Raw genomic sequence first — 13,199 nt, 5'->3', positions numbered from 1 at the left:
AAACAGAGTGAAGTAAGGTTAGCTGGTGATAAGAAGTAAGCATTTTTAAATTATTAATGGGAAAACTCGCGAAACCTTCTCCGGTTTCTCAGCTGCCCAAACGAGTGTTTTTCGCAACGAGTGTTTTTATGTCGGTATGTAGTGCCAGTTTATGTAGTAAAGTAGGTATGTCCCTTATGAGATCTTTAACAAGACCATCTCATTCGTACAAGAAATTAAAACAAGGTTTTTTTGTGTTTAACAATTATTACTCTCGGTATATAAAATTGCAGGCGCATATCCATTTTCCTTTAGTGTCTGCTACAGACAGAACTTTATAAAAGTGAATAAACACTAAGGTACCTATTTTCGCAATTTAGTGCACCTAAGTTAAATAAGCATCGGCTTACAAGTTTCCTGGACATTGGCAGCCGCGCCGCCGCCGCCGCGCCCGGCTGAGCCGAGACATAAATAAGTCGGCGAACGCGAAATATGAATATTCTCTCCACCGATGCAAAAATGCTCTTAAAAATTTAAATCCAATTTACCATAAATTTTGTTGAATAAATACAGTTCTACTTTGCCAAGATATCTTTCTTAGGACGTTTGTATATGCTCTAAGGCAGGGGTACGTAGATAGTCATCAACTCAGTATACTCACGTACAAGAAGTGGCAGATTTGCCCTAAGGCCCGGGCCTAGGGCGGCAAGATATTAGGTGCGACAAATTGTGACAAAAAATTCGCTGATGATTATCATCAGCGAATTTTTTGTCACAATTTTTTGTCACAATTGTCACAATTTTGAGTTATTTCTTGTTATCATCATGATAACAAGAAATAACTCAAAATTTAGTCAATATGATGGGTGCTGAGAAAGGGCGGCTACAGGACCTGGGGCCTAGGGCGGTAAAGACTGCAAATCCGCCACTGCGTACAAGTCACGTACCTACAGGTTATTTGAATGTTTCTTTTTTCGAACTGTCAAAACGATTTGTTACTATGGAATTTATATGAAACACTAGCATGTGACGTCACGATCAAATTACCTACTCTTTATAGTTTTATACGGGTCTTCTTAAAATAGAAATTGTGTCTAAAAATAACTGTTGTCTACGTTTCTTTATTAAGCTTCTGATGCTTTATTTCTTGCATGGTGTAAAATTATTTAAATACCCTATTATAAACTTTAATGAGTATTTATAGTAGCAAAGTGAGTTTAGTATTTTACATATTGATTGTTATATTTGTGAATAAATTATTAGCCATAAGTGCATCAATTTGGAAAATAACTCGCATGCGTCTGAGACAATACTTGCGGTAATCAGAATGACCTTTATTTACTTGATTTTTATCCTATCGTATTTTCTAGTGGGTACAAATCGGTCATGCAAAATGGTCTTATAATAGTCGTTTAAGCAATTTTCCACAAATAGGCACTTCTCTAAAGTGCAGTGATTACTATACATAGTGTTCATACAAGTAATAGAAGCTAACCTTTGCTTTACAGTGGCTATCCATTCATTCCTATGAATGAAGGTGACTTTTATTAAAATACCTTTTCATTTATTACACCGCCAAAAACTTTTGGACAAAATGTAGAGTCCATCTAAGCTAACTCTGCAACTTATTCGCAGTGACAAAGTGTGGCGGTCTCATTATGAACATCATATTTTCAATACGAATTTGACGTTTATGAATTGATACACTTCCACATTTAGTCATTGCAAAGTCTGTGGAGAGTTGTTTTGTCCGTCGCAACATAACGGGGCGTCTTCATAAAAATATATTGGTACACTCTCTTTCTACACTTAATTAAAAGTGAAATTAATTAATTAGTAGTGTTATATCTCTCTTTCTGTCTCTTCCTAGCTATGTTGAGTGGGTCGGCTTTCCTGCTTAATCTTCTCCACGTCGCCCTGTCCACGACATCGTCCTCGGATAACGTGCACTCCCTCGTGTCCTATAATTTACTAAATTAATTTATCTTGTTACTGCCCGTTTAAAATTAAAAAAAAAAAACAATCGCGTCTGTTTTCCGACATTTTACTGCATAAACGCCGAGTCAGCGTAATTGAAGCTTCAGTGCGACCGTTCCGTTATGCTTTTTCTCAGTTAACTTTCTCTATATGCTTGCAGAATTTATTAAAACTGTTTTTCTTTTGTTACAGGATAAGTTGCTCAATAAACTAGAGGAGAATGAGCCAGAATTAGCATCATCGCCTGAAGAAGAGGTAATTGTTTAAAATTTGCCTCCGATGTTTCGAAGGCGGCGTTGTCCCCGTGGTCTCGGAGAAGACTGGCTAAACTGATAAACAAGATCAAGTGCGGGTAGTGCGAAAAACCGGCCAGAAAATGTTGATGTCAACTTTAGCCAGTCTTCTCCGAGACCACGCGGACAACTCCGTCCTCGAAACGTGGGAAGTAAATTAAAAACTTAATTTTACGTAATTCTCTTACGTAAGTCTCGTTTTAGTCAATAATAATAATAAGTACGTAAAATCGTGAGAGTTTAAATCAATGTAGAGTCAAGTAAACACTAACAGTTCAGTTTTAAATTGTCAGTAATTTTAAAAACAAATTTCCATTAGACATTAAATATATTAAAACGGGTCACTCGCGTATTTTAAATACAAAATCGCTCGACATGTTACACTCCGTACCGAGTAGCATCATCGGGAGCTTGCATTGGCAGACCGGCGCAGAAAAAATAAATTAAAATGTCAGTAGTAGAGAAAATATGCCTACATAACAATATCAATATAGGTACATAACATAATATCAGTTCTTAGACTAAATATGCGTCTGTACCTACATATAGGTAGCTGGTAGGTAAAGAAACCATTCAATCATGCCATACCTTACATAAAAATAAATATCCGCCGGTTTGGGTCTGAAAACAGTAAATAATATCTTAGATCACGACCTTCGTCCAAGTTTGAAGGTTACAATGTCATTGTGATTCGGTCCGAAAGCGAGCCTGACCCTCATTGCGAAAGTTTTGCGATTACGACTACGCCGCGGACGCGGACGGCTAAACGGAGCGCAATTTTTTTATTTAGGTACAGTCAGGAACAGACGTTGCTAAGCGGGCGAGGTGTTCAAAATGATCTTGACGCGACTTTATTGTTACGAGAATAAGAGCGTGTCAAGGTAATTTCGAACACCTCGCCCGCTCAGCAACTTCTGCTGCTAACTGTTCTTAATATTAGGCGTACGAAACAATAGGCACCAATCATAGACAAAACAACATGCGTAAAGTAGTGCACAGCTGTCATCTTCATACAATTTATGAAATGAAATCAGTCACCTTACCCAAGCTGTTGGAAATATACTATACCTAGTTTAGTACTATGCCTTATGGGAAACGGTCGAAGAGATAGTTCAGATCCGGAAACCGCTACCAAATTTTAGTATGTTTTTGGGCATGGTACTGGGTCTACAATACTGCCGGGAGACAGCGGCGCCGGCCATCTACTTCAGCGGAATGACGTCATCAAAATGACTCCCGCCTCGTTGCGAATAATGCATTTTGCACCCAAACTATGCATTGCACATAGACGTGTGGGGTATTAAACGAAAGCCAATAAAATCCATCCATACTAATATTATAAATGCGAAAGTCTGTCTGTCTAGCTTTTGCCCGCGACATCGTCTGCGTGGACTTACTAACCGCAGCTAAAGAATAGCGCCTGGAGAAAGTCTTATAGCAATTATTCAATTTGAGCATATTATGCACACAAATTAGCAGACACTTCATTAATTATCTCAATTCCACCCCGCTTTTTACTTTCTTAAGGGATGATTTTCGGGATAAAAACTATCCTGTCCTTCTCAGGGACTCAACCTATCTCTATGCCAAATTTCATCTAAATCGATTCAGCGGTTTAAGCGTGAAGAGTTTTCAACCAAACCAAAATTCGGACGTTAAAGCAATGTACTACAAAATTAAAGCTGATTACTCAAGATCAAAATGAGACCAACTGCTAGAACAAATGCATTAAAGTTAAAAAAAATCGAAATTGGTCATTTTCAGGATAATTCGCATAAGTTTCTAGTATGTTATTAGCAATATAAAAAGGATCAATAAAACTGCTGGGAGACAATCTCTATAGCTCCTGGGTAACAAATAATGGCGTCAATGTGACCGCTGCCGAAATTTGCAAAGTCTAAATTATAACTATACCATGAGTCATACTTGGTCATACATACACATGTGCTATATCAAACGAAAGGATATTAAATATATTATGATTCGTTAATACATTATTTATAAAAACAATGTATATTTTTGGAGCTACAAACAAAGAAACCCCACTTTTTTTGAGAAAAGTTCGTGTATATATATTTTATAGCTCAACTAAAAACGTTATAACAATGTTGCGTCTAATATAAAAGAAACCAGTTATTCAACTATACGTCACAGCTAAAAATTTTAATTTCTGATAAAAACTGTGGAAGTTGTACTAAAAAAACTAAAGCGCGCCAACAATTCTACCTTAATGCGCTCATATTATGCAAAGAATAGTTCTAATTATGGGGTATTAAATAAAAGAACATTACATAAAATACATGAAAACAACATTTTGGAGTGTCGTGCAGTTTGGGTGCAAAATGCATTATTCGCAACGAGGCGGGAGTCATTTTGATGACGTCATTCCGCTGAAGTAGATGGCCGGCGCCGCTGTCTCCCGGCAGTTTTGGAGACCCAGTACCATGCCCAACAACATACTAAAATTTGGCAGCGGTTTCCGGATCTGAACTATATTCCCATAAGGCACTAGTTAGTAGTAGAGTCGGTTAAAGTTTAAGCCACATTAAATGAGCATCCAAATGTCTCTACATGGGCGAATTCCGTATCATATTCGATTCGATTCGACGACCGGTCTGGCCTAGTGGGTAGTGACCCTGCCTGTGAAGCCGATGGTCCTGGGTTCGAATCCCGGTAAGGGCATTTATTTGTGTGATGAGCACAGATATTTGTTCCTAAGTCTTGGGTGTTTTCTATGTATTTATGTATTTGTATTTGTATATTATATATATCGTTGTCTAAGTACCCACAACACAAGCCTTCTTGAGCTTACTGTGGGACTTAGTCAATCTGTGTAAGAATGTCCTATATTTATAAAAAAAAAAAATATATTACATACCTGTCTGCAATATTACTTACATCTTCATATCAGTTTCCGTTTTGTTTAGAAATAAGTACTTTTTTTTATGTATTTACTAACACATAACTATAACGATGGTACTAACTTGTATGGAATTTTGAATATTCTGAAATAAAGATATTTTATTTATTTTATATTCAGTCAAGAATAATTTCTGCATAAGACATTTCTTGTAGAATTGGTTATGCCTTATAAAGCAAAATTTCACGCTACAAATTATGTAGGCAGTGTTGGCCGTAATTGTTAATTTTAATTAACCATTGATCAATTTTATTAACCATTAGTTCCGCCATTAACCAATTGCATTAAAGTTAATTCGGATTAAAGTTAATTCGGATTAAATTTTTGAGACGTTAATGGCCATTGAAGTTAATTCGGATTAACTTCAATGGCCATTAAAGTTTCAAAAAATTAATTAGAATTACTCTCAATTGCATTAACGTCTAATAAAATTACATTCGTGATATTTTAAAATGAGACAGCAAAATGACCCTGACTGAACCCTGGCAGTAGTAGCAGTACCTACCTACTACCTAGTAGAATTCTGGTTTGGTGCAACACAGACATACGCGGTTTTGGTCATTTAAATCGTCTTGATGAGCACTTCGGAGAGCCGTACCCATGATAGAGCTGATGCTGAACCCTGGCAGTACCTAATGGATCTAAGGTTTGGTGCAACATAGGCACACGCTGTTTTAGTCATCCGACTCGTCTTGATGAGCACTTAGGAGAGCAGTACCCATGATAGAGCTGATGCTGAACCCTGGCAGTACCTAGTGGATCTAAGGTTTGGTGCAACATAGGCACACGCTGTTTTAGTCACCCCGACTCGTCTTGATGAGCACTTAGGAGAGCAGTACCCATAATGGAGCTGATGCTGAACCCTGGCAGTACCTAGCGGAACTAAGGTTTGGTGCAACATAGGCACACGCTGTTTTAGTCATCCGACTCGTCTTGATGAGCACTTAGGAGAGCAGTACCCATGATAGAGCTGATGCTGAACCCTGGCACTACCTAGTGGATCTAAGGTTTGGTGCAACATAGGCACACGCTGTTTTAGTCACCCGACTCGTCTTGATGAGCACTTAGGAGAGCGGTACCCATGATAGAGCTGATGCTGAACCCTGGCAGTACCTAGTGGATCTAAGGTTTGGTGCAACATAGGCACACGCTGTTTTAGTCACCCGACTCGTCTTGATGAGCACTTAGGAGAGCAGTACCCATAATGGAGCTGATGCTGAACCCTGGCAGTACCTAGTGGATCTAAGGTTTGGTGCAACATAGGCACACGCTGTTTTAGTCACCCGACTCGTCTTGATGAGCACTTAGGAGAGCAGTACCCATGATAGAGCTGATGCTGAACCCTGGCAGTACCTAGTGGATCTAAGGTTTGGTGCAACATAGGCACACGCTGTTTTAGTCATCCGACTCGTCTTGATGAGCACTTAGGAGAGCGGTACCCATGATAGAGCTGATGCTGAACCCTGGCAGTACCTAGCGGAACTAAGGTTTGGTGCAAAATAGGCACACGCTGTTTTAGTCATCCGACTCGTCTTGATGAGCACTTAGGAGAGCAGTACCCATGATAGAGCTGATGCTAAACCCTGGCACTACCTAGTGGATCTAAGGTTTGGTGCAACATAGGCACACGCTGTTTTAGTCACCCGACTCGTCTTGATGAGCACTTAGGAGAGCAGTACCCATAATGGAGCTGATGCTGAACCCTGGCAGTACCTAGCGGAACTAAGGTTTGGTGCAACATAGGCACACGCTGTTTTAGTCATCCGACTCGTCTTGATGAGCACTTAGGAGAGCAGTACCCATGATAGAGCTGATGCTAAACCCTGGCACTACCTAGTGGATCTAAGGTTTGGTGCAACATAGGCACACGCTGTTTTAGTCACCCGACTCGTCTTGGTTAGCACTTAGGAGAGCGGTACCCATGATAGAGCTGATGCTGAACCCTGGCAGTACCTAGTGGATCTGAGGTTTGGTGCAACATAGGCACACGCTGTTTTAGTCACCCGACTCGTCTTTATGAGCACTTAGGAGAGCAGTACCCATGATAGAGCTAATGCTGAACCCTGGCAGTACCTAGTGGATCTAAGGTTTGGTGCAACATAGGCACACGCTGTTTTAGTCACCCGACTCGTCTTGATGAGCACTTAGGAGAGCGGTACCCATGATAGAGCTGATGCTGAACCCTGGCAGTACCTAGCGGAACTAAGGTTTGGTGCAACATAGGCACACGCTGTTTTAGTCATCCGACTCGTCTTGATGAGCACTTAGGAGAGCAGTACCCATGATAGAGCTGATGCTAAACCCTGGCACTACCTAGTGGATCTAAGGTTTGGTGCAACATAGGCACACGCTGTTTTAGTCACCCGACTCGTCTTGGTTAGCACTTAGGAGAGCGGTACCCATGATAGAGCTGATGCTGAACCCTGGCAGTACCTAGTGGATCTGAGGTTTGGTGCAACATAGGCACACGCTGTTTTAGTCACCCGACTCGTCTTTATGAGCACTTAGGAGAGCAGTACCCATGATAGAGCTAATGCTGAACCCTGGCAGTACCTAGTGGATCTAAGGTTTGGTGCAACATAGGCACACGCTGTTTTAGTCACCCGACTCGTCTTGATGAGCACTTAGGAGAGCAGTACCCATAATGGAGCTGATGCTGAACCCTGGCAGTACCTAGCGGAACTAAGGTTTGGTGCAACATAGGCACACGCTGTTTTAGTCATCCGACTCGTCTTGATGAGCACTTAGGAGAGCAGTACCCATGATAGAGCTGATGCTGAACCCTGGCACTACCTAGTGGATCTAAGGTTTGGTGCAACATAGGCACACGCTGTTTTAGTCACCCGACTCGTCTTGATGAGCACTTAGGAGAGCGGTACCCATGATAGAGCTGATGCTGAACCCTGGCAGTACCTAGTGGATCTAAGGTTTGGTGCAACATAGGCACACGCTGTTTTAGTCACCCGACTCGTCTTGATGAGCACTTAGGAGAGCAGTACCCATAATGGAGCTGATGCTGAACCCTGGCAGTACCTAGTGGATCTAAGGTTTGGTGCAACATAGGCACACGCTGTTTTAGTCACCCGACTCGTCTTGATGAGCACTTAGGAGAGCAGTACCCATGATAGAGCTGATGCTGAACCCTGGCAGTACCTAGTGGATCTAAGGTTTGGTGCAACATAGGCACACGCTGTTTTAGTCATCCGACTCGTCTTGATGAGCACTTAGGAGAGCAGTACCCATGATAGAGCTGATGCTGAACCCTGGCACTACCTAGTGGATCTAAGGTTTGGTGCAACATAGGCACACGCTGTTTTAGTCACCCGACTCGTCTTGATGAGCACTTAGGAGAGCGGTACCCATGATAGAGCTGATGCTGAACCCTGGCAGTACCTAGTGGATCTAAGGTTTGGTGCAACATAGGCACACGCTGTTTTAGTCACCCGACTCGTCTTGATGAGCACTTAGGAGAGCAGTACCCATAATGGAGCTGATGCTGAACCCTGGCAGTACCTAGCGGAACTAAGGTTTTGTGCAACATAGGTACACGCTGTTTTAGTCATCCGACTCGTCTTGATGAGCACTTAGGAGAGCAGTACCCATGATAGAGCTGACGCTGAACCATGGCACTACCTAGTGGATCTAAGGTTTGGTGCAACATAGGCACACGCTGTTTTAGTCACCCGACTCGTCTTGATGAGCACTTAGGAGAGCAGTACCCATGATAGAGCTGATGCTGAACCCTGGCACTACCTAGTGGATCTAAGGTTTGGTGCAACATAGGCACACGCTGTTTTAGTCACCCGACTCGTCTTGATGAGCACTTAGGAGAGCGGTACCCATGATACAGCTGATGCTGAACCCTGGCAGTACCTAGTGGATCTAAGGTTTGGTGCAACATAGGCACACGCTGTTTTAGTCACCCGACTCGTCTTGATGAGCACTTAGGAGAGCGGTACCCATGATAGAGCTGATGCTGAACCCTGGCAGTACCTAGCGGAACTAAGGTTTGGTGCAACATAGGCACACGCTGTTTTAGTCATCCGACTCGTCTTGATGAGCACTTAGGAGAGCAGTACCCATGATAGAGCTGATGCTAAACCCTGGCACTACCTAGTGGATCTAAGGTTTGGTGCAACATAGGCACACGCTGTTTTAGTCACCCGACTCGTCTTGGTTAGCACTTAGGAGAGCGGTACCCATGATAGAGCTGATGCTGAACCCTGGCAGTACCTAGTGGATCTGAGGTTTGGTGCAACATAGGCACACGCTGTTTTAGTCACCCGACTCGTCTTTATGAGCACTTAGGAGAGCAGTACCCATGATAGAGCTAATGCGGAACCCTGGCAGTACCTAGTGGATCTAAGGTTTGGTGCAACATAGGCACACGCTGTTTTAGTCACCCGACTCGTCTTGATGAGCACTTAGGAGAGCAGTACCCATAATGGAGCTGATGCTGAACCCTGGCAGTACCTAGCGGAACTAAGGTTTGGTGCAACATAGGCACACGCTGTTTTAGTCATCCGACTCGTCTTGATGAGCACTTAGGAGAGCAGTACCCATGATAGAGCTGATGCTGAACCCTGGCACTACCTAGTGGATCTAAGGTTTGGTGCAACATAGGCACACGCTGTTTTAGTCACCCGACTCGTCTTGATGAGCACTTAGGAGAGCGGTACCCATGATAGAGCTGATGCTGAACCCTGGCAGTACCTAGTGGATCTAAGGTTTGGTGCAACATAGGCACACGCTGTTTTAGTCACCCGACTCGTCTTGATGAGCACTTAGGAGAGCAGTACCCATAATGGAGCTGATGCTGAACCCTGGCAGTACCTAGTGGATCTAAGGTTTGGTGCAACATAGGCACACGCTGTTTTAGTCACCCGACTCGTCTTGATGAGCACTTAGGAGAGCAGTACCCATGATAGAGCTGATGCTGAACCCTGGCAGTACCTAGTGGATCTAAGGTTTGGTGCAACATAGGCACACGCTGTTTTAGTCATCCGACTCGTCTTGATGAGCACTTAGGAGAGCAGTACCCATGATAGAGCTGATGCTGAACCCTGGCACTACCTAGTGGATCTAAGGTTTGGTGCAACATAGGCACACGCTGTTTTAGTCACCCGACTCGTCTTGATGAGCACTTAGGAGAGCGGTACCCATGATAGAGCTGATGCTGAACCCTGGCAGTACCTAGTGGATCTAAGGTTTGGTGCAACATAGGCACACGCTGTTTTAGTCACCCGACTCGTCTTGATGAGCACTTAGGAGAGCAGTACCCATAATGGAGCTGATGCTGAACCCTGGCAGTACCTAGCGGAACTAAGGTTTTGTGCAACATAGGTACACGCTGTTTTAGTCATCCGACTCGTCTTGATGAGCACTTAGGAGAGCAGTACCCATGATAGAGCTGATGCTGAACCATGGCACTACCTAGTGGATCTAAGGTTTGGTGCAACATAGGCACACGCTGTTTTAGTCACCCGACTCGTCTTGATGAGCACTTAGGAGAGCAGTACCCATGATAGAGCTGATGCTGAACCCTGGCACTACCTAGTGGATCTAAGGTTTGGTGCAACATAGGCACACGCTGTTTTAGTCACCCGACTCGTCTTGATGAGCACTTAGGAGAGCGGTACCCATGATACAGCTGATGCTGAACCCTGGCAGTACCTAGTGGATCTAAGGTTTGGTGCAACATAGGCACACGCTGTTTTAGTCACCCGACTCGTCTTGATGAGCACTTAGGAGAGCGGTACCCATGATAGAGCTGATGCTGAACCCTGGCAGTACCTAGCGGAACTAAGGTTTGGTGCAACATAGGCACACGCTGTTTTAGTCATCCGACTCGTCTTGATGAGCACTTAGGAGAGCAGTACCCATGATAGAGCTGATGCTAAACCCTGGCACTACCTAGTGGATCTAAGGTTTGGTGCAACATAGGCACACGCTGTTTTAGTCACCCGACTCGTCTTGGTTAGCACTTAGGAGAGCGGTACCCATGATAGAGCTGATGCTGAACCCTGGCAGTACCTAGTGGATCTGAGGTTTGGTGCAACATAGGCACACGCTGTTTTAGTCACCCGACTCGTCTTTATGAGCACTTAGGAGAGCAGTACCCATGATAGAGCTAATGCTGAACCCTGGCAGTACCTAGTGGATCTAAGGTTTGGTGCAACATAGGCACACGCTGTTTTAGTCACCCGACTCGTCTTGATGAGCACTTAGGAGAGCAGTACCCATAATGGAGCTGATGCTGAACCCTGGCAGTACCTAGCGGAACTAAGGTTTGGTGCAACATAGGCACACGCTGTTTTAGTCATCCGACTCGTCTTGATGAGCACTTAGGAGAGCAGTACCCATGATAGAGCTGATGCTGAACCCTGGCACTACCTAGTGGATCTAAGGTTTGGTGCAACATAGGCACACGCTGTTTTAGTCACCCGACTCGTCTTGATGAGCACTTAGGAGAGCGGTACCCATGATAGAGCTGATGCTGAACCCTGGCAGTACCTAGTGGATCTAAGGTTTGGTGCAACATAGGCACACGCTGTTTTAGTCACCCGACTCGTCTTGATGAGCACTTAGGAGAGCAGTACCCATAATGGAGCTGATGCTGAACCCTGGCAGTACCTAGTGGATCTAAGGTTTGGTGCAACATAGGCACACGCTGTTTTAGTCACCCGACTCGTCTTGATGAGCACTTAGGAGAGCAGTACCCATGATAGAGCTGATGCTGAACCCTGGCAGTACCTAGTGGATCTAAGGTTTGGTGCAACATAGGCACACGCTGTTTTAGTCATCCGACTCGTCTTGATGAGCACTTAGGAGAGCAGTACCCATGATAGAGCTGATGCTGAACCCTGGCACTACCTAGTGGATCTAAGGTTTGGTGCAACATAGGCACACGCTGTTTTAGTCACCCGACTCGTCTTGATGAGCACTTAGGAGAGCGGTACCCATGATAGAGCTGATGCTGAACCCTGGCAGTACCTAGTGGATCTAAGGTTTGGTGCAACATAGGCACACGCTGTTTTAGTCACCCGACTCGTCTTGATGAGCACTTAGGAGAGCAGTACCCATAATGGAGCTGATGCTGAACCCTGGCAGTACCTAGCGGAACTAAGGTTTTGTGCAACATAGGTACACGCTGTTTTAGTCATCCGACTCGTCTTGATGAGCACTTAGGAGAGCAGTACCCATGATAGAGCTGATGCTGAACCATGGCACTACCTAGTGGATCTAAGGTTTGGTGCAACATAGGCACACGCTGTTTTAGTCACCCGACTCGTCTTGATGAGCACTTAGGAGAGCAGTACCCATGATAGAGCTGATGCTGAACCCTGGCACTACCTAGTGGATCTAAGGTTTGGTGCAACATAGGCACACGCTGTTTTAGTCACCCGACTCGTCTTGATGAGCACTTAGGAGAGCGGTACCCATGATACAGCTGATGCTGAACCCTGGCAGTACCTAGTGGATCTAAGGTTTGGTGCAACATAGGCACACGCTGTTTTAGTCACCCGACTCGTCTTGATGAGCACTTAGGAGAGCGGTACCCATGATAGAGCTGATGCTGAACCCTGGCAGTACCTAGCGGAACTAAGGTTTGGTGCAACATAGGCACACGCTGTTTTAGTCATCCGACTCGTCTTGATGAGCACTTAGGAGAGCAGTACCCATGATAGAGCTGATGCTAAACCCTGGCACTACCTAGTGGATCTAAGGTTTGGTGCAACATAGGCACACGCTGTTTTAGTCACCCGACTCGTCTTGGTTAGCACTTAGGAGAGCGGTACCCATGATAGAGCTGATGCTGAACCCTGGCAGTACCTAGTGGATCTGAGGTTTGGTGCAACATAGGCACACGCTGTTTTAGTCACCCGACTCGTCTTGATGAGCACTTAGGAGAGCAGTACCCATAATGGAGCTGATGCTGAACCCTGGCAGTACCTAGCGGAACTAAGGTTTGGTGCAACATAGGCACACGCTGTTTTAGTCATCCGACTCGTCTTGATGAGCACTTAGGA

At 44.2% G+C, this 13,199-nt stretch overlaps 1 protein-coding gene across 1 annotated transcript in view; it reads left to right on the top strand.

Annotated features, from left to right (window-relative positions):
• LOC134746538 (protein split ends) overlaps positions 1-13,199 on the top strand; it is a 108,750-nt gene that overhangs the window by 75,448 nt on the left and 20,103 nt on the right. The window contains exon 3 of the mRNA XM_063680950.1: positions 2,149-2,211. Within this exon, the coding sequence (XP_063537020.1) occupies positions 2,149-2,211 (63 nt within the window). The remainder of the gene's footprint in view (positions 1-2,148; positions 2,212-13,199) is intronic.

Source organism: Cydia strobilella, chromosome 13, assembly GCF_947568885.1.
Source record: "Cydia strobilella chromosome 13, ilCydStro3.1, whole genome shotgun sequence".
NCBI classification, from domain to species: Eukaryota; Metazoa; Arthropoda; class Insecta; order Lepidoptera; family Tortricidae; genus Cydia; species Cydia strobilella.
This window is presented reverse-complemented; position numbering and strand designations above follow the sequence as displayed.